Raw genomic sequence first — 21,285 nt, forward strand, 5'->3', positions numbered from 1 at the left:
AATGTGTGCAAAAAGTGGAAGAAAAAGGGAAATGATTGCGGATTTAGTGCTAAAAACAGAGAGGGCCATCAGTTTTACAGGCAGTTTTTGAAGTGAGACCTATTTGAAGTTTGCAGACATAGTATAGGTAATTATTTTTCATAGATGCACCCCGTCTTGTGCGTCAGCCGTACGTCACGCACAGGCCTAATGGGCAACCGTAGAACAGCGTTGTTGTGGAAAAAACTCCGCTTTATTCAATGTACCTCCAGAACGACAAGAGTTTAAATCTGTTTTTTTTTTCTAGTTAAACAGTGCTGTTATTGTGCAGAATATTAACATTTTATTTGGTGGATTGTTGAAGAATATACTATTGTTTTTGTTATATAAAAATCAGTTGAGAATCTCCATCTTTCCTACATGATGGCTGGGAGAAGCGCGGTGATAATCGATAGATGGATGCAGGTAACCTTCCTCCTAGAGCGCGCAGCATCACCACGCATCCTTACTCCGCTGTGCAGCTTCCCTCACCATCACCACACATGTGAAAAATCGCCTGTGGGGAGCCCAGCCTATTGATCTCCCAAACATCTGGAAAACCTCCTATTTGTGCTTGAAGGCGAGCTAGAGTGAGACAGCGGCGGCGGCGGCGGCAGCGGCGGCGGGACGGAGCGCCCGACACCTTCTTCTAGGCATCAATATGCTGTAGTGTGATATAGCAGCTCTGCGGAGACGAGAAGGCCAGTCCATGGCATCTTGATTTTTTTCCCCAAACCCATTTTGTTCATTGCTCCCTGATTCCACCCCCCCCCCCCTTTATTTTCACGCATTTGGTGCGATTTTTTTTTCAACTTGTGGGGGAAAGAAGGGATTAACTTGACCGAGATAACGGAGTGAAGAAACCTTTCCAATTTGACCAGATTCAGTTCGGGAGGGGATTATCGTTGGACCTGCGATGGACTCCAGCGCGGGGGAGCATGGCATGGCTCGCTCGGGATTGTTTTTGCTTTTGACTGGGCTGATGTGGAGGTTTGGCGGCGCTTGCCCCGAATCCTGCACTTGCAGCATCTCAAGGATTGTTTGTATTGATTCCGAGCCGGGGATCGAGGATTTCCCCGTCCTCACGTTGGATGACATGGAAAACATCACGGAGATGTAAGTGCACGCTCGTGCGCCTGTTAACTTGTCTGGGATGCTGCATTCGGTCGTGAGGGTTACATTTCTGATGAGGATCAGCTCCACGGTGCGCATATAAAATATGTTTTTTTTCCTCCCCCCCTTTTCTGACATCATGCAGTCTTGTTTGTGTCTACGTGCGTGTGAGTATGTGTATAGTGTGTGGAGATAGTGATTACGCGTGCGCGCAACGATGGCGAGAGTGCGCGTCAGGCTTATTTGGATTAGAGTGCTTTCCTTTTACAAAACACCTCCAGAGGTGGTGGAGTAAATGTTGAGGCCCAGCGCCGCCTCTCGCCGCCTCCCGAAAAAAAAATTCCCTCAATCTTTCAGGACACAGATCCCATCAGTTGTGCACACAGCCAGCCAAGAGGCTACCGACACTTCTGTAACCCTTATCTGCGTCAGCGTGTAGGCCTGTGTGAACGTTACAACCCTGCAACTGCAAGCACCCACAGGAGAATGTGGGGGAGAGTTTTCTTTTTCTTTTTTTGAGGCAGACAGATTGATGCCATCTCAGTGTTATTTAACAAGCTTCCACTGTGAAAGGAGGGATTTCTTCATAGAAGATGTTAAGAAGTCAGCAGGAAATTATTTAAAATGTACTTTCTTTTTTAAGAGTAACTGACTTTTGTGAGGCTTCAAGGCTTTAAAACACAACCAACCTTCATATCGCACAAACCAATTGTTGTACAAGGGATTATAATTATAGTAGGGGTGTTACAATTCACTAGGATACTTTGAAACTGCACATAGTTTGAGTTTTCCTCAGATGATCTGCATTGTTTGCCAGGTTTTTAACAGTTCACCTATGTGTCCATGTTGTGCACCAAATTGGTAAAGACCTGTGCACCAATTGGTAAAGACCTTCTCCAAGAGAATTTGGGTTTTGGGTGTTTTCTAGCATGTCCTTTTGGCATTTTTCTGATGATATGTATAAAGAAATTAAGATCAAAATAGCATTCCTGAGTATTTCTTTACTCAAATTGTTGTGAATCAGAAGCAGACAAAAAATTTCAATTTGAAAAAGAGCGTATTTGGGCCACAAGCTCCCTGCTCCGCTATGTTTTCATGCATTGTAGACAAAAAGATCTATGTACATTTCTCAACTGAAGTCTGGGATTTTGGCTTTTTGGATATTTCCTATTTTGAACGTGAGGGGGGAGGGATCACTCAGTCCAGTTCTCATATATAGTCAGTGGTTAAAAGTGACCCCAAAACAAGCAGCTGTTGTAAAAGTTTGTCATTTCCAGATACAGTCCATTTAACCTTTTTACGGCAAAAGTCGCTAATTTGGAACGTACTGTTCAATCCAGGACTCAACCTAATTTAGCATCACCTTGAACTGAATTAAACAGAAGAATATTTTTCTGTATAGTTGGAAAAAAATTCTGGCACGACAAGGTTCAGTTACTTTCTCTCAAAAAATCGCAGTAAAAGTAAACCAAACTAAAAGACTGTAAAATACGATACATTTCCTACCTGATGGAACCCTTGTGCTATCCTAGGCACTTTGACATTGGGAGTTGGGTCATCTAGACCCACTAGACAGTGCTCTGAACCTTTTTTCTTCAATGATTTGTGATCTTCACTGGTGTCCATGGATTACATGAAATCTTTCCACCTTTATCCACCTTTGTCATGGTAGGGAGAACACGTCAATGTAAGGGTGGGGTCATCTAAGATAGCACAAGGGTTAAATTAAGTTTGACCTTGACCAATAAGATCTTAATAAGATCTTTGTAAGAAATACAGAAGTTTAGTAAAAATAAGACAACATGTATTTTTGCTTTTAAATCTCTTAACTTCTCAATTATGCACACCATCACATTTGAAAGGGTGTGGTTGTCTTTTAGGTTACACTTGTTTGGTTCACAACAGACAGCATTTCTTTGCTTTCATTTTTTTGCAAGTGAACTCTGGTACAATTTGCTGCAGTGCGAATGCAGGCAGATTATTCAGAGGACTAAAGAGAGTGGACACAAACCAGACAGAAAGTGACAGAAGCAGTCTTCAAAAGATTGAAAATATTGGGAAAACTAAAAATCAAGAATCATGAGAAGAGATTTTGAATAGAAGAGGACAGGAGAAGCTAGTTTTCTTCTTTATTTTCTTTTCAGTCGGTGCTAACAAACACTCAGCTGCTGAAAATTGTGAGATGTTTTCAGGCTGTTTGATCAGCCATGAAAGCAACTCCAACTAAATCAAGGTGTGACTTTTTTTTGCATTACCATGAGGAATTATTTAAAAACAGGATGTGCTTCTATGCAGAATGAAGTTCTTATCTAAACCTGGAATGACCAGACGTCTTGATACACCTTTAAGAGTCAAGAGTTTGTGGGAAGTCAGGCTTAGATGCCAAAGTAACTTCTGATGATTCATATTATTTTGCAGAGTCTAAGCAAGCAGGATTGCTCCACATCAGGAGGCGGGGAGCAAACTCTCTATTAGACGGGGAAACAGACACCTCAGATCTCTCTCTGCTTTAGTTTCTCTGTCCTGGTCCACCTGCTTCTCTTCCTTGAGCTCTACTATTTGTTTCTTATTATTTGACATAATCCTTAATTTACTTCTTGTACCAGAAAAGTTGTCGCATTAAAAAAAAAAAAATCTCATGGCTGCAACCTTCAGGGATCTCCTCAGCAACTCATCAGTTATTTTTGTGATTCACATATTTGATAAGGCTTCAACCTTACATCCCTTCCTCACTCAACCCTCTGCATTTACTCAGACATTAGCCAGACATTCATTCATTTATCCAGACGGTCACTGGCACATGAAAGTACTGGATTGTGCCCCTTTGTAGGTGCATTTCATTTTATTTTTAAAACAAACAGGAGATTCAGCCTGCTCTAGATATAAGGTATTTTTCTTATTGAGACTTAAAGCTTTCCACATTACTTGCTTAACTGAAATGAGTTAGCCGGAATATTTCAGAGTAAAAGCACCTTCAGATGGAGGACTTGGAAAAAGGGAAACATGACCCCGCGTTTCTCTTCCCAGAAGTGCTGCGAGAGAATCAAACATTTTCCTTTGGTAATATTATTTAAGAATTTAAAAAAGAAAATTGACTTAATATATGTTAAGACGTTCATTATCTTAAAATGTATGTATAAGAGTTAATGCACTGAGTCAATAATCTTTGAAGACACCCATAGGATTCTGAAAAAAACTTCCATTCTTTCTTTTGCCAAGTTTTACTCAAATCCGGAAGTTTTAGTTCACTGGAGGTTTGACAGGTTTGACAAAGGACAAATTTCCCATCGACTCCCATGTTAAAAATTCCAACATTAGACCATAAAACAAACGTATGTACGTACACCCTGGAGTTAAAAACCTTTTTGATGTATACTTATTATTTTTCTTATAACTAACTAACAATGTTTTTAAACTCTTTATTTTGGTTTTATTAAATGGCGTATACTTGTATAGCGCCTTTCTTCCTACAAGGACAAAGCGCTTTACAGTCACAGACCCATTCACCCAGTCACACACACATTCACACACTGATGGCGGCTCCGCTGCCAAACACAGGCGCCTGCCTACCACCAGAGGCAAGGTGGGGTTCAGTGTCTTTCCCAAGGACACTTCGACTCATGGGCGTGCAAGGCGGGAATCGAACCTACAATCTTATGATCATGGGTTGACTGCCCTACCGCTGCACCACAGCCGCCCCAGCTACACATTAGAGGTGTGTATTTCAATGGCAGGTGAATGGACCAACGGGTGGACCCAACAGGCAATTGTCTGTGTATATGGATGAAAAAGTGGCACAGCAGAATTGTATTGATTTATAATTGACTAAAGTTTACTCCACCTAACTTACTCCGCAAACAACGTTCCAGAAAAACTGAGCAGGGACAACGGGGAAGGAAAGTTTTGATGAGTCCACACAGCTGTCAATCAAAAACCCCACCCTTAATTATGCAAATATTGGAGCACTAAAGCAACAATCAATCTTTGAGATTTGTGAAAAATCGTTGCAGTGACAAAAAAGGGAAACATTAATTTTCAAATACAATTTTCAAAAACCAGGCTGAGTTTATTGTATTTTCTGCACTCTAGGGCGCACTGGTTAAAAGGCAATGAATGGTCGATTTTTGAAATTATGTGTTAAGGTACACCGCACTGTTAGACTGATTAAGCAAGACAAAACAGTCAGAGATAAATTCTTCAATCAGTCAGACTTTATGAACTGTGTTCATAGTAACTCTAGAAATTGTTTACTTACACCCCACATTAGAAGCATTCGGAGCATTAGCATATTCACAACACACGTAACTCCCAGTCTTGTTTGGGGCACGTAATGCAGCTAAAACAACCGTTACCGTGACTACGCTAACGCCCAACCTTGTCAGTAACACAAAAAAACCACAGTTCGACACTGCTGCACATTAGCCAGGTTAGTATATTCACTATAACACCCAACAAAACCTTTTGACAGAGCGCCGTGTAACTCTCAAAGCCGCCGTGACATCGGCAAGCACAACCAGAATTATTCCCAAATGTACATGTCAGGCGCTCCAGGTTTTAAAACACACTGTCATTTTTTGAAAAAAATAAAATAAAAATCAAGGCTTTGAAGTGTACTAAGTGTACTCCATTTTGAAACCAGCCTTCAGTGGTTGTTTGAGAAACTGCAAAAGTTGGTTGACTTCATTTTCAGCAATGTGATGTGGAGGCGCACATAAAAAACCTGCTGAATCCCTTTCAGGGTCACAGGTTTGCCAGACAAAACACCCTAAACAAGTCGCCAGTCTGTTGCAGGGCCACATAACCACTCTTAAACATGCACACCGAGGGACAGTTTAGAGCTACCAATCAACCAACAAAGCATGTTCTAGGACTGTGGGAGGAAGTTATAGTTCCTGGAGAAAACCCATGAAAACTCCACACAGAGAAATCCTGGCTGAGATTCGAACCAGGGTCTTCTCGGGCTAAAGCTAACCACGACGGCGTGTAGCCCTACATGCATGCTTATAAAAACTTCTGCAGTTCACATCACGTCATGCAAATGCGCTTAACTTTTTAAGGGTTCTGTACTAAATTCCAATAGAAAACTGTAAAACTTTAATGAAAAAAACAAACTTTTTTTTTAACTGTATATCCATCCATAGTTTTAATTTCAACTAAATATGGTCTGAATTACATTTTTAGGCAAGCACACATTTGTAGATTAACAGAAAAATAATGTGTGGTAACATTTAACATCTTTTGTTAAAATAATTTTTCAGATTTTAAGTAAAACAACATCATATTCATCAGCCTTGCACTTCCAAACTGCACATAGTTCAGATATTGTGTGTAATTTGACCAACTTTTCTCTTTTCTTTGCCAGATACATTGCCAATCAGAACAGACTATTTGACCTCAGTGACAGCAGTCTGAGACACTACATCAACCTCAGAAATCTGTGAGTATCATCCACAGTTTTCCTGTGTTTTTTTCCCTTAAAATGAAAGCAGTTGTTTTGTTTCTCCTCCATCAGAACGGTAACTAGGACAAGATTGACATCTATATCTTCAGACGCATTTTTTAACAACACAAGACTTCAATATGTGTAAGCGGCATCCTAACATCTCTGTTATTTCATCACTCTCGTTGCCTCCTTTTGGGTTTCTCACACTTTTTGTCCCTCCTTTCAGAAATTTAAGAGACAACAATCTGTCAACGCTCTCATGGAGAACATTTCAGAACTTTAACATTACATTTCCGTAAGCGGATCGAACTGTCATTTCACAACTTTTTGTTGTTGTTATGGTTGCAGTCTGTTGTCTGATGGGTTGTTTCACTCCAAGGCTTCTTCTGTCTGGAAATCCCCTGGACTGTGTCTGTGAGAATTTGTGGATCAAACTGAAGCTCCAAGAAGAAGCCGACAGCCCAGATCTGACATGCACTGATGACAGAGGAGTGACGAGAGACTTTGCTACCCTCACTCCTCCAGACTGCGGTAATGTTGAAGCACTGTTTTACAGGGGTTTCCCATACTGAGTGACCTGATGACATAATTCAGAAACATTAAAAAAAACACACATTTCTTTCAAAAATACATGTTTAGTTTAGTTGTTTTCATGTTGCAGTGGTCCCCACAGTAGAAGTCACCCCCCAAAATGTGACAGAGATGGAAGGGGGGAATGTCAAGGCAGTGTGCAGCGCCTCGGGCTCTCCTGCTCCTGTGATCCTGTGGAACCTGGATATGCTCTCAACCCACTATGAGGTGAGAAGGTTCATCCAGATGATTTTCAGTTTTAGAAACAGCTCGCTAGAGTCTTAGGTTAGCAAAACCAAAAGGCTGCACTACTAGAAAGTCTGAATGCTCGTTAAGTTTATGGAATGAAACCAGTGCCAAATTAGAAAGGAATATAACATTTCATTGAAAGATATTTAGGAGAAAACTAAAAAATCTGTGGTGTTATTAGAAAAAAAGAAGAATTGGTTGTGGGCAAAAATCAACACATAAAAAGAGAATATTATGATCAAATGCCTTTTATGATTCAAACACTGTGTATTTCCTTACAACTACTGTAAAACCAAATGTTTCTAGAAGTTTGAATTTCATCAGTAAGCAGGATCCACTGACTGTATAACCCTTGTGCTATCCTGGGCACTTTAACATTGGGAGTTGGGTCATCTAGACCCACTACACAGTGCGCTGAACCTTTTTTCTTCATTGATTCTTGATCTTCACTGGTGTCCATGGATTACATGAAATCCTCTTCACCTTTATCTACCTTTTTCATGGTGGGATAAGCCGTCAATGTAAGGGTGGGGTCATCTAAGATAGCACAAGGGATATTAGACTGAGATCTTTTATTGTGTTACAAATAAAATACCTGCTGCCTCTAAGAAGCAAAAACCAAAGGCTATGTCCGAATTTCCTCCCTATTCCCTAACTACTAAAAAACTATCCAGTGCCCTTGATTTTGAAAGCAATTCAGACACCGTGCTCACGACTTTTTTTTTCTTAGCAGCAAATATGACATCACTGCTTTCCCAAAGTAAAAATTTAATACACATGAACATTTATGAAGACTTTTAACGAATCCTCTGTGTTCTGATATTGAAAACTTGGATGATTTTTAAAAAAATAAAATAAAATAATTTTTTCCCCGCATGAAAAATCTTTCAAACCCAATCTAACGAGCATTGATGCACAGTGGTTTTTTGCAGGGACTTCTGAGAAATGACAATTCTTGTAGATTTGGACAGCTCTACAAATTGGCACAAAATTCCCTATATAGGGCATTTAGTAGTGAGTAATGAAGGAATTCAGACACGGACTGTGACTTCTATTGAGAAATAAACACCATTCTTGCTTTGCTTTCTTTTTTTACCTGTTCTTGCTAATACTAACTTTTTTCACACTATTTTTTCTGTAGTGCAAGTTATCCAAGTCACGAATTGATCAATCAGAAGCCAACATTCAAAACATTTGATTGACAGATTCGCCTTAGCCCCACTTTCCAGTGGTAGGGGTGTGGCCTTCCAACAAGGTCACTCCTGATTGGTGAGAGTGGCTGACGTAGACATGTTGACTGAGAACAACCATTCAATGCTTACTAACATCGTCTGGCTCCAACATGGCAGCGCCTGTGTGTCCGGGTGTCGGAAGTAATTCATTTTCTATGGGGTACGTCTTACTCGTCTTGTCCAGTCAGTAGGCGGAACCAACAGTGAGGTCCATTCCCTAAGGCAGGTGCGGCAGGTGTAGAAGCCCACATCAAATCTGGTGCAGACCAAAAAAGGGATTCGAGCTGATTCTGAAAACTTGCAAGTGAATTCTAAAGTGGTTTAGTGGCAATCTGAAGGCATTGAGACCCCATTCTACAAATCATAATTAAAGAAAAAGCCAAGATTTCAGCAAAAATATGAAGAAATGTGACTTACACAAAAATGACGAAAAAGTAAGGAAGCGGCTTTTATAGTGTAAGACAGTCACAGGACTAAAAAGTAAGTAAGTAAAAGTAAGAGTCTGTTTTCTTCTTCCAGTTTTTTTTCTGAGTTCCTGGTAAGACTTTGCGTCAAACAATAAACCCAAACTGCTCAGCTGTGAAACCTGCCGAGCTTTCCAGGATGTTGAAACAAGAAAAGGTGTGAAAAATGTCTGGTTTCTCATTCAGAATCTGCAGGACTATCCTGGAGTGAAAGCCCACTAATTTTTCATTTTCAATTCAAAAGTTGCTGAGCCACACAGCACTTTGCAGGCTGTTTCAATAGTGATTCTCCTCTCATTGCTCACTGTTGCAAACATCGTCCTGTCTTCTGCAGATTGACCCTTTGGACACAGAGAGCATCCTCACGCTGACAGGCCTGTCATCAGATGATAATGGAAGGAAGATCGTCTGCAGTGTGGAGAACATGGTCGGCCAATCGGAGGCCACCTTAGAGCTCAACATACTCTGTAAGGACTGCATTCAGGCATACGTCTTAAGAAATTATACGTACAGTGCTACGTTTAATTAGCCTAATTTCCGCTGTGATGAGGTTTTAAATGCCGTTTTTTCAGACCATGTTTTTCCTGTGGAAGCAGAAAGCTCCTCAGTTTGTTATCGTTAGTGTCTCTTTGCAAATCTTATTGACTCTCCATGCTTCCTTTCCATAACTCTTCCTCTTGTAAGGCTCCTCTTGGGTTACCAAACGCATCTTGCTTGACAAATGCCAACCTTCACTTCATTCTCCTCCCCCACGTTTTCCTGTCGTCTCACTTTAATGGTTCATTCTATCATTTCGTCTGCGTATGTTTTTAACCCCGCCGTGTATCTGTGCTCAGAGCCCATGACTGTAGCTTTTCCGGCAGCCTTTCTCCTGGTGTTTACCTCCTATCACCCCCGTGATTACTCTTCCTCTACTGTTGCCTTCGTGTCAGTTCCCCCCGCAATCCTGCAACTGCTGCCTCCAGAGCGAAACCACCATTGGTGCATCCCGTTCACCGTGACCGGCAACCCAAAGCCTGAGCTGCGCTGGTACCACAACAACACCACCCTGGAGGAGCAGGACTTCATCCGCACCATCATCCACGAGTACACTGAGAATGAGGACCACGGATGTCTGCAGCTGGTCAACCCCACCCACATCCACAACGGCAAGTACAGGCTGGTGGTCAAGAACGAGTTCGGTCAGGATGAAAAGACGGTTTCAGCGCAGTTCATCGATCCTCCTTACTTCAACACCACAGGTCGGCTCACGGTCCCATCATGTAAGTTCAAATTCAGAAAAGTCACAGCACTAATGGAAACATATCTTGTTTTTTTGTGATCTTTCCTTTGTAACAGAACCAGAATTTGGCTACAGCTGTAAGTGTAACATAATCGTCAAAAGAACCATCAATTCATCTAAAAAGTGTATAGTGAGTAAACTAACTGCTGTGTTGTCTTTTCTCCTTTGGGCTTCTTCTGCATCATATACCCAGACCCTGGTATGTGTCTAAACCCACACAAAGCCCCAACATTCCTTCACAATTCCCTTATCATGAAAAGAAACTAAAGTTAAAAATATTATCTCTTAATTTCTTGGTTGTGTGTTTCTTTTAGATCCCTCACTTCCCCCTCTGGATGACAGTGTTGCAGTAAGTGATCCCAATCTGGTAAATACTAACGCGTTCTTTACAATTTTATGTACATTTTTTTCCTTGGGTTCACTATCTTCACCTTTTTTTTAAATTGCATTTTCTCAACCCCAGGTGTACGTGGTTGTTGGGATTGCTGGTGTGGCCCTGACTGGCTGTGTCCTGATGGTGATCATCCTGAAGTACGGAAGAAACTCAAAGTTTGGAATCAAAGGTAAATCTGCTTTCTTAAATGGAAAATAATATTGCTGGAGACATAAATTTGGGCTGCAGGGTGGTGGTGGTTAGAACTTTCACCACACGACAAGAAATCAAATCCCAGCTGGGACCTTTCTGTGTGGAGTTTGCATGTTCTCACTGTGCATGTGTTTCCTTTTTTTGTTTCCAGGCGCTCTGGCTAAATGATGACTCTAAATTACTCTTTAGGTGTGACTGTGAGTCTGTATGATTGTGTGGCCCTGTGACAGACCAATCACAGGGTCAGGGGTGGACCCTGCCCAATGCCAAACAGGAGCTAGGATAGGCTCCAGCAACATGACCCCAAAAGGGATTAAGCTGATGTAGAAAATGGATAAACACATAAGATAGATGGATACATTTGTGTGCATCCTTGCCTAAAAAAAGACTAAAAAATAGAAGTGACTTGTTTGTTTATCCTGTTTGAAATGCCTTGAAAATAATGAAAATATATTAAAACTCAAACAACAGCATTACTTGATTTTAAAAGAGCAAAAAATTAATTTATTCTCCTTTTCCGAAATATATTAGACATCAAGACTGGTCCATCCATCCATCCATCCATCCATCCATCCATCCATCCATCCATCCATCCATCCATCCATCCATCCATCCATCCATCCATCCATCCATCCATCCATCCATCCATCCATCCATCCATCCGTCCATCCATTCATCCATCCATCCATCCATCCATCCATTTTCCAATCTCGTCTTAAGGCCTTTTGGGGTCCCAGGGGTTGCTGGAGCAACCAATCTGTCCCAGGGCCACACAACCACACACACTCATGTAACCTCTGCACTCCTAAATGTGCCTGGGATTCTAATCACGAATAATTTTTATTTTTTTATTTTAAAGTTCAGAACAACTCCAGAGAAATGAACTGATTTCACGCATTTCCTTGAGTAATGACAGATGTGTTCTTCCAGCAACACTATTTGCTTCTCAACACTAAACCTAATTCATATTTAATCAGAAGGGAGCAGTCATCTCCATCCACCTAACACACTTTTGTGGTTTAATAATCAGACTGTTCTCTTTACATTTTTAATTCTACTTTTTGTTAAGAGTTTAAACCCTGAGGGAACATGTGACTCTCTTGTTCTGTTGTTTCTTTTTCTTCTTCACCTTACTCTGCTGCTCATCTCTCCTTGTTCTGTTTCCTGACCATCATCTCCTTCTCCTCCCTTGTTCCTCAGGCTCCTCCTCAGTCATCAGTAATGACGATGACTCTGCCAGCCCTCTTCATCACGTCTCCAATGGCAACAACACCCCGTCGTCCTCAGAGATGGGTCCAGACGCAGTGATCATTGGGATGACAAAGATTCCTGTCATTGAGAACCCGCAGTACTTCCGTAACTCCGGCAGCATGCTGAAATCTGACACATGTGAGTTACCATCCTGCTCAGCAAAGGCCGTGTAACCTGGGCCCTTTTCAGATAAGTCAGGGATCACAGCTCGGCGCCGCATTTAGATTCTGTGACTTCTGTTCCAGGGACGCGCTCAGGAGGGCCAACTTTGAACAAGTTGTTCAACTTCTGAGCTTCAAATTTGCAATAATATACACTTTTTATAACTATGAACTTTATAAATATAAACTTATTAACTATATAGTTCTTTGTTTGTCATTTTGGTTAAAAATCTTCAGATTTTTGCAGCTTAACAGCCAAATACAAAGTCTCTGTTGTTCCAGAATAAAAAAAGTTATACTTATGGTAAAAAATAAAGATTATTTGCAAATCTTCAACTGCTGCAAAATTCAGCAGCACGCGTTCTGACGAGGACCAGGGGGCGGGAACACATTACACCAGTTTTAAGATCGCTGCATTGGCTCCCTGTGCAATTCAGGATTGATTTTAAAGTTCTTTTATTGGTTTACAAATGTTTTTATGGTCTCGGGCCTTCATATTTATCTGACATGATTTTAATGTATGAGCCCTCGCGGACCCTGAGGTCCTCTGATACAGGCCTTTTGGTTATCCCAAAAGTTAGAACAAAAACGTACGGCGAGGCCTCATTCAGTTTTTACGGACCTCGCCTGTGGAACAGCCTCCCAGAGAGCCTCAGGGCTGCAGAGACAGTTCATGTTTTTAAAGGAAGGCTTAAGACCTACCTTTTTAATTTAGCTTTTAGTTGAATTTTAGGATTTTTAATTTTTTATTTATTTATTTATTTATTTATTTATTTATTTATTTATTTATTTATTTATTTATTTATTTTTTATTATTAGTATTATTTTTTCTAATTTATTATTATTATTATTTTTAAATATTTTAATTAATTTATTTTTCTTTTAACTAGTTTTATATCTGTATGTAAATACATTTATTTATTTATTCTATTAATTTTTAAGACGCTCTTACTATTTCATATGCCTATTAGGGTTTATGTAATTATTTGTTTTTTGTCCATGTTTTATATATATTTTAATTTTATTCCTTTTACATTTTATTACACTCCAGTGTTTTCCTCTGAGGGATCCTCCACATCAGTGACTGACCCTTCTCAGTGAGCGGGGTCGCTGCAGTGGGATCTCCTGGGTCTGACTCTTTTGATCGGATCTGGGGGGTTCTGTGGTAGTGTTCTCCGTGAACTTGGGTTGGGGGGGTCGCTGGTGTGGACATGTCCCCAAACTATCGTTTTCCCACCTCAGGACAAAGCCAGGTCTCTACATTCTATCATTCTATCACTTTTTTATTTATTTTTTTATTTTTTTATTGATGTGTGTGTGTGGGTGTGTGTGTGTTTTTGTGGGGGGGGGGGGGGGGGGGGGGGGGTTGTCGCACGGTTTTTCTTGTCATCTTGTTTTTAAATTTTATTGTATTTTATGCACAGCACTTTGAGTGACATCTGTTGTCGAAAAAGTGCTATATAAATAAAGGTTGATTTGATTTGATTTGATTTGAAAAAATAAATAAATAATTGAGAATATCCACATTAAGATGAATTAAAATAATTTACTTTCAAATATTTTGTAGGAGAACATTGTGGTCTTTAAAAGACACACATTTCTATGGTTTGTCTATGCTGCAAAGTTGTTGTTTGCATAAAATCACAAAAAAATTACTTTCTACATCTAAAAACAAAAAACACACAACTATTTCATCAGCTAAATGCTAGAAAATGATGCAAGTGTTGTCGTAGACCTAACATCAATCATTAAAGATTTATCTGCTCATTTGAAGACAATAAACTTAGTTTTTACTGAAAAATTAAGATGGAAAAATAACCTTGTAAGGGATTTGTCTGGCTCTGCTTTACAGTTGTCAAGCACATCAAGAGACACAACATTGTGCTGAAACGGGAGCTGGGCGAAGGAGCCTTCGGGAAGGTCTTCCTCGCTGAGTGTTACAACCTCGTGCCCCACCAGGAGAAGATCCACGTAGCGGTCAAGGTCACTGAGCCATTTGCAGAAATGGGAATAGGAAGTCTATTGATTGGATGTATATTCTTACAGATAATGGAGCCCGTGTCCCTTTTTTTTATGTCTTCGCTTTCAATCAGACTCTGAAGGAGGCCAGCGAGAGCGGCCGAGCTGACTTCTACAGAGAAGCTGAGCTTCTCACCAACCTGCAGCACGATCACATCGTCACTTTCTATGGAGTGTGTGTGGAGAGCGACCCGCTCATCATGGTCTTTGAATACATGAAGCACGGTGACCTGAACAAATTTCTCAGGTGGGATCATCACGGCACTGGATTGATTTGAAGATTTCCTGTTAGTTCGTTATGAAGCCACCTGTCTTTTAAAATGATTAGAGTATTATATAGTAAAGAAGCAATTCTATGGCACAATTATGAACTCTTTTAAGCTCAGCTGTATCATTATTTTATCTTTGTCCCTAGAAATACCTTCTGTAAGTAAGTTGTAAGTAAGTAAGTTAGTCCTGCAACTCTAGTTTCAAATTTGAAGCCAACTATGCCATCAACAAGAGGCATAGTAAAAAAAGAGGAAAACCATTGACTGTAAATGAGAATTGGACAGAATGACCAAACAGGAAGTACCCGCTGGCACCAAGAAGCCAAAATCCTGTAGACTTCTATAAACCACTATAACTCAGTCATTTTATTTGCTCTGATACCTTCTTTTTTTTTAAACATGTTTTTGATATTTCTTTTTTTTTAAACATGTTTTTGATATTTCTTGATATTTTTTCTTTTTTGCAAAAATGTCCAACGTGTTTAGCTTACCATCATAAATGAAAAGAAACCAGGTTGCAGGTTTATATCTTAGATGTAACTCTTTCAAAATTAAATGACAGTTTCCCACATTAAAGTAAAAAAAAAAAAAAAGTTCTACAATATTCTATGGGTGTGAATTTCTGTAATTGTGTGGATTATGCTCTAAAGTACTTGACATTCTCTGCTGCAGGTCCCATGGTCCTGATGCTGTTCTCATGGCAGACGGTCAGCACAGCATCTTGGTGGAGCTCACTCAGTCCCAGATGCTGCACATTGCTCAACAGATTGCTGCTGGCATGGTCTACCTGGCCTCCCAGCACTTTGTCCACAGAGACCTGGCGACAAGAAACTGCCTGGTGGGAGAAAACCTGCTGGTCAAAATCGGAGACTTTGGCATGTCCAGAGACGTTTACAGCACAGACTACTACAAAGTAAGTATTCTTCAGGCACTTTCTTGTTCTTTTTTAAATTAAAAAATAAGTAAAAAAAATGTAAAAGTGGGTTCTTATGTTAAAAAAAACATTTAAAATTTTTTATAAGTTACTGCTGTAGAAAGAGGGGCAAGAACATATTTCTTGTGTTTATTAATTCTCTCACACCTAATTAAACTACAAAGACCTAATAACAAAATGTATAAAACAGAAAATAGCAAGCATCTAAGGACTTCATCCTATAAGACATGTTCATATAGCAGAAGAGTAACATTGCTAAGAGCAGGCAAACATTTTTAATTCTATCATCTGTCCTGTCAGAGCTCATGTGAGTCCACCAGCGCCCTCTGCTGGAAATGTCAGCTAAAACACAAAACGAGTATAAAATCAAATCCCATAACATACAAAGATCACTCTCGTGTTTAATCTAAATATTTTAAAATGATTTGAATACAAGCATAATTTAAACATTTAAGTACACATTATCCATTTACATTTTAAATAAATGGGCTGATTCTAAGGAAGGAGGTGATTTTTAAACTTAAAAAAGTCTTTAATTATCATTTATTACTCACTTCTGTTGTCTATTTGATATGACCCAGAAAATCTTTGACACCAGCATAACTTTTGCAAACCTCCCAGAATGCTTTAAACTAGATTCTATTAGTTACAATCTTGTATATTTGAGTTAAATGTTTTGCAGATTTTACAGACTGAAGGACATTTCTAACTGTGAATGGAAGGTCAGATGATCCCTACCAGGATCTGTTCTGTTTAAAGTGAAGATGGTTGCAGAGCTCCCTGACTCCGCCCCCTCTCCACAGGTGGGCGGCCACACGATGCTGCCGATTCGCTGGATGCCTCCAGAGAGCATCATGTACCGGCGCTTCACCACAGAGAGTGACGTGTGGAGTCTGGGAGTGGTGCTTTGGGAGATCTTCACCTACGGCAAGCAGCCCTGGTACCAGCTCTCCAACAATGAGGTCAGCCACCCAAAAAATTCACTCTTGTTAAAAATCAACAAGGACTTTTTACTCGCTGGATTTTGTGTGTTTGTTTTTTAAATATGTCATGCTTGGGCTTTCATACTGTTTTCATTTGAAATTAGAAGAAAACTGAAGATGCTTCCATAACTAATTAAAAATGTCATTTTACACTATTTAAAGAAGCTTGATTAAAATTGTACAAAAAAATACAATTTTGTAGCTGTAAGAGTAAATAAAACTACATAAAAAGAATTTGCTTCACCATGAAGCAACAGTAGACAAGCCCAACGCAGCTTTATTGTGAAAATGAAAAAGCATTGGCAGAATATACTTTTATTTTGAAATATGAGACTTCTATGCTTCAATAGACAACAGGAGGAAAGATCTTTAATTAAATACATTATTTTGGCAAAAACAAGTTAGATCTGAGTGAAGAAAACATTTTTAACGTTTTGAGAACAGAACGTGCTGACGAGGACAAATCTCAAATCAGCCTACATCCAAGATATCTAAGTAGGCGTGAATGATTTTAAACGGAAATAAATTGGATTTTTTTTTGTGAAAACACAGGAAAACTCAAGATTCCTGGTTCAAATGTTCTGCTCCTTAGGCTGCGTGTTAGCTGAGTAAAACGACTAAACCTAAAGCTGCTGTGAGTCTATCAAAGAGTTGAATATCAACAATTCAGGTGTTTACTTCCCCTCTCCCACTCAGAATACAACCTTTTAACATCTACTACCACTTTTATGGTATACTTTTAATATTTTCCTTCTCTAAATAATTTGTTTATCCTGCTTTTTCTGCCTTTTTGTGAACCAAAAAACGCAACACAGTGAAGTTTAATATTCATCTGACTTTAAACTACAGAAAATAAATGAAGATTTCTGAGCTGTTTTTGGTTTTGAAACATCGATTTAAAAAAAATTCTAGTTCAAAACAACAAAACTAATTTTCTTTTTTTCACATTTCTCCAAGTGTTTGTCCTTTATTTTATTGGAACTGTGTTTTTAGGGTAGAAAAATTGGTATAACTAGATATTACAAGAGTACAGTAGGTTAATATAAAACCTCCTTTTGTGCACACAAAACCTTTTGTGTTTGTGTTAAAAATTCAAAACTGTTAAGATGTTTTACCCAACAGTGAAACCGTGACATACAGTATAGTTTACAAAATTTCTGGTTTGTATAATTCTGTACAAACCTCTTCATGGGTTTTTGTTGGTTTTAAACAATAAACTTTTCTTCTAGCTTTATTTTATGCATGATCTCATAGTTTGCTTTTAAAAAAGTTGTGAGTTTAAGGTAGTAAAAGTCAAAATGGGAGGAAAATCCCTAACTCATCGGCCAAAAAAGCAAAAATGTGTTTTATCTATTGATGCTGTGCCATTGTTTACGAGTAAACATTAGTCATCCCAGCAGAAAAGTACTACAAAAATGGACGTTATTACAAATGTCCTCTTCAAATATTGGCCCCTAATGCTAAAAATGACCACAGAAAAAGCAGCACTTTATTTTGTTATTTCTTTAGTTAATTTTTTGCAGTTTAGAGATCGAATACAAATCTGATCTTGTGCTTCTGCAGGTGATTGAGTGCATCACACAGGGCCGGGTTCTGCAGCGACCTCGCACCTGTCCGAAGGAGGTGTACGACCTGATGCTGGGCTGCTGGCAGAGAGAGCCCTACATGAGGCTGAACATCAAGGAGATCTACAGCATGCTCCAGAGTCTGGCCAAAGCCTCTCCGGTGTACCTGGACATCCTGGGCTGATGCACCGGCGCAGCGTGTACGTACTCGGAGGTGGATGTGTGCTGTTGTCTGTGGACAAGTGCTCGTGTGCTTGACAGCACGTTGACAGGGGCAGGGATGGGAGGAGGAAGTGATGGTTTCGCGGCTCCATCTGTGTTAGGATCCTGGCTGTAAATGCTAACCGTCCATGTCCTCATCGCATCAGCAGAAGCCTTAAATTTGGAGTTTGGCTTTTTATCTTGATTTTTCTAAGGCATGTTTGAAGAAAAAAAAGAAAACCAAAATCCATACAGAGCAAAACCGCTTATCCCAACGTTTAGCTCTGCAGACACAAACAACAAAGAAACGGCTGACATTTTCTGCTCCAATCTCCCCGGAATCCCAGATTTTCTGGGAATAACGGGCGTTTGAAAGGGTTAAAGGAAGTTTACATACTTTCTTTACCATTTATTTTTTAAATCACTTGTTCTATTTTGGAAATCTCCTTTTAGACAAAAGGTCTTCAACACAGTCCGTGCAAACGTTCTAAAAGTTGCAGATCTGTCTGTTCAGTGTTCGATCAGTGGGTCTGCTTTGAAAAAGCACAGAGTCTGAGGCAGCATAGCTTATTTTGTGATGTACATTTTATTCCTACTCAGCAGCATTGCCATAGAGCAAATGAACGTATTCTGCTTAAAAAAAGAATAAAAAAATATAAATAAAGAGAACTTCACCTTCATAGATGGTCTATGAAACTGGGTGCTCTCCTCTGAAATGCCAGTCCCAGTCAGCCCGGTGGCGGCTGTTGCAGTCGCGGTGAAGCATGTCAGCATGGGCGATCCAAAATGCACTCCACTTATTTCCTTGGTTTCCTGGGATTTGAAAAAACAACAACAAAAAAACATATAAAATCTAAAACATATTTACAAACTGTGATTTGAGCATCTTATATAGACTTCTGTAAAATACAATCTTTGAGGGAAAAAAGAAAATAAGAAAAAAGGAACCAGTAGTGATGAATCGAGTCCTACAAACCACGTTTTTATATAAATGAAGGTGTACAGCAGTGAAACGATGAGCACTTTGTAGCGCTTAAATCCCTCCTCCAAAATCCAAACCCTTTATCATCTTCTTCTCTACCTAAAACCATCAGGTTAGCTGTGCTAAAACAACCCCCCCCCCAGGTGAAAACATCAGTTTTTGTGCATCTCTGTTTTTCTACAGTGTTCTGTAAAATAGTCCCACATCTGCTGTACATAAACAGCTGTCCATTCTGTACAGTTCTGATATCTGTCTATATGAATAGTAGGCTATGTTTAATAGTATAATCTGTTTCAAGCAGGTAACATGTCCAAACTGTGTACTGAAGACAATGTATTACGGGCCGCTGGCAATATAAGTGTAAATAAGATTTTATTTGTGCAATGTTGTATGATTTCTTTGTGCTTGTTCATAATACCAGTGAGAATACAATCTTTTTTGGTAACCTTTGATATGGAGAGGACTTTGTCTGAAACGTTCATTTCTGATAAAAAAAAGAAAAGAAAAAAAAAGAAAAACAAGATCTTGTCTCTCCTCTCCGCTGTGGTGGAGCGGTCAAAGGCGGCCTGAGATTCAGCCTGTCTGCAGGAGGACCGCAGACTCCACCAACATCAGGATCGTCGTGTGTGTGGCCGTCGTCAAAGGTCTCCTCCTCCCGGCCCACCTCACCTGCTTTGACCACCTCTGACAGACTGTAGCCTAATAACTGTGACTTTGCATCATGAATAGTATATTATTTTGAATGTAAACTAGCTAGGTGGGGATCTTTTTTGAATGTAATTTATCCTGGGGAAGGGAAGGAGGGCTGTGAAGGATTTTCTTTTGTATATACGGTCAAAAAAAAAGGGAGAAAAAAAATCAAAAGTTTTCATTCCAGTCAAGATAAAAAATTTTACTTACTATGTTAAGAGGAGCAGAGTGAGTTTCTTTGAATGTGTAAGGGTTTGCAAATATGTCTGAATGCAAGATGAGTGTGTGTGTATGTATGTGCGTATGTGTGTGTGTGTGCATACAGACTTAATTCCGCTTTATTCAGCCAGTTCTATCAATCAATTCAACGCTTTGTGCATCATGTGAGTAGTTTATCCACAATTAATGGAGATGTTTCTTGTGATACTGTGCATTTAATAAAGGTGGTATGTCTTACAGTAAATTCTCCGATGACTCAGTTTGTTCAAAAAGGCTCCAATATAATATGACGTCAACCTATAGTCGGCTTCGGCAGGGTTATATACAATATGCACAGTTTGGCAGGGTTTCTGCCAAACTGTGCATATTGTAGCCTAAAAAAAAACCACCACTTGCTCCATGGAGAAAGTGGGTGTGTGTGTTGGTCTGGGGGCGGTGCTGGGGCGCAGACTCTTCCTGGAAGGGGCTGTTCCCACTGGTCTACACATCTGAATGGTAGAACCCGCTCATGTTCGTTTACTGGGAGGGGCTGGTGCTAAGAAAATACCTCTTTGGAGTTGTTTACAGTGAAAAATGAACATTATAAAACACCTAAAACCTTAAAATAGTTGGTTAACATGGTTAGCATGATATAGGCCCTTCAAAAACTGGCGTAGTGACGTGTGAACATGAGAGTTTGGAACGCGGAAGCCCAAAATGCACACATATCAGTAATATATTCCTGATTCTAAGGGATGAAACAGTTCCTAAAAAGAAAAAAAAAGAAAAAAAGAAAACAAATTCAAATTTTAAGTGTTCTAGTTGTGTTTTCCTATTAGGAATCTGGTGCATTCCCAATATTTATCTTAATTCTCTCTACCTTTTTCATTTTCTTTGCTGTTTCTTTTTTCTCAGAAAACATTTTCCAGGAGAACTATCATTTTACCTGTTTTCTTATTTTTTACCCAAATTAATATTGGCTTCTCTTGCCGAAAACCCAAGCAGGAGTGAAATCAAACACAAAAGTAAAGGAGGTGAAATTAAAAAATTTAAAAATTAAGGATGGATTTTTATC

At 39.6% G+C, this 21,285-nt stretch overlaps 1 protein-coding gene across 1 annotated transcript; it reads left to right on the forward strand.

Annotated features, from left to right (window-relative positions):
* Positions 1-180: 180 nt before the first annotated feature.
* ntrk2b (neurotrophic tyrosine kinase, receptor, type 2b) lies at positions 181-20,475 on the forward strand. The gene is made up of 17 exons (XM_078956239.1): positions 181-1,134; positions 6,494-6,568; positions 6,644-6,715; positions 6,801-6,869; positions 6,954-7,105; positions 7,236-7,372; positions 9,424-9,556; positions 10,022-10,330; positions 10,503-10,505; positions 10,686-10,720; positions 10,835-10,934; positions 12,158-12,346; positions 14,222-14,352; positions 14,463-14,635; positions 15,330-15,570; positions 16,395-16,553; positions 18,138-20,475. The coding sequence occupies exons 1-17, from the start codon at positions 935-937 to the stop codon at positions 18,321-18,323; spliced, it is 2,364 nt and encodes a 787-aa protein (XP_078812365.1). The 5' UTR covers positions 181-934; the 3' UTR covers positions 18,324-20,475.
* The last annotated feature ends 810 nt before the right edge of the window (positions 20,476-21,285 follow it).

Source organism: Oryzias latipes, chromosome 12 (assembly GCF_053564925.1).
Source record: "Oryzias latipes strain Hd-rR chromosome 12, Olatipes_Hd-rR_3.1".
Lineage (NCBI taxonomy): Eukaryota > Metazoa > Chordata > Actinopteri > Beloniformes > Adrianichthyidae > Oryzias > Oryzias latipes.

Bases quoted from the DNA above. Each gene is read 5' to 3' on its own strand.
- ntrk2b (XM_078956239.1), top strand. From the start codon at position 935: ATGGACTCCAGCGCGGGGGAGCATGGCATGGCTCGCTCGGGATTGTTT. The intron at 1,135-6,493 runs GTAAGTGCACGC...TTTCTTTGCCAG, and splicing joins ATGGAAAACATCACGGAGAT to ATACATTGCCAATCAGAACA. The intron at 9,557-10,021 runs GTAAGGACTGCA...CCTTCGTGTCAG, and splicing joins CTTAGAGCTCAACATACTCT to TTCCCCCCGCAATCCTGCAA.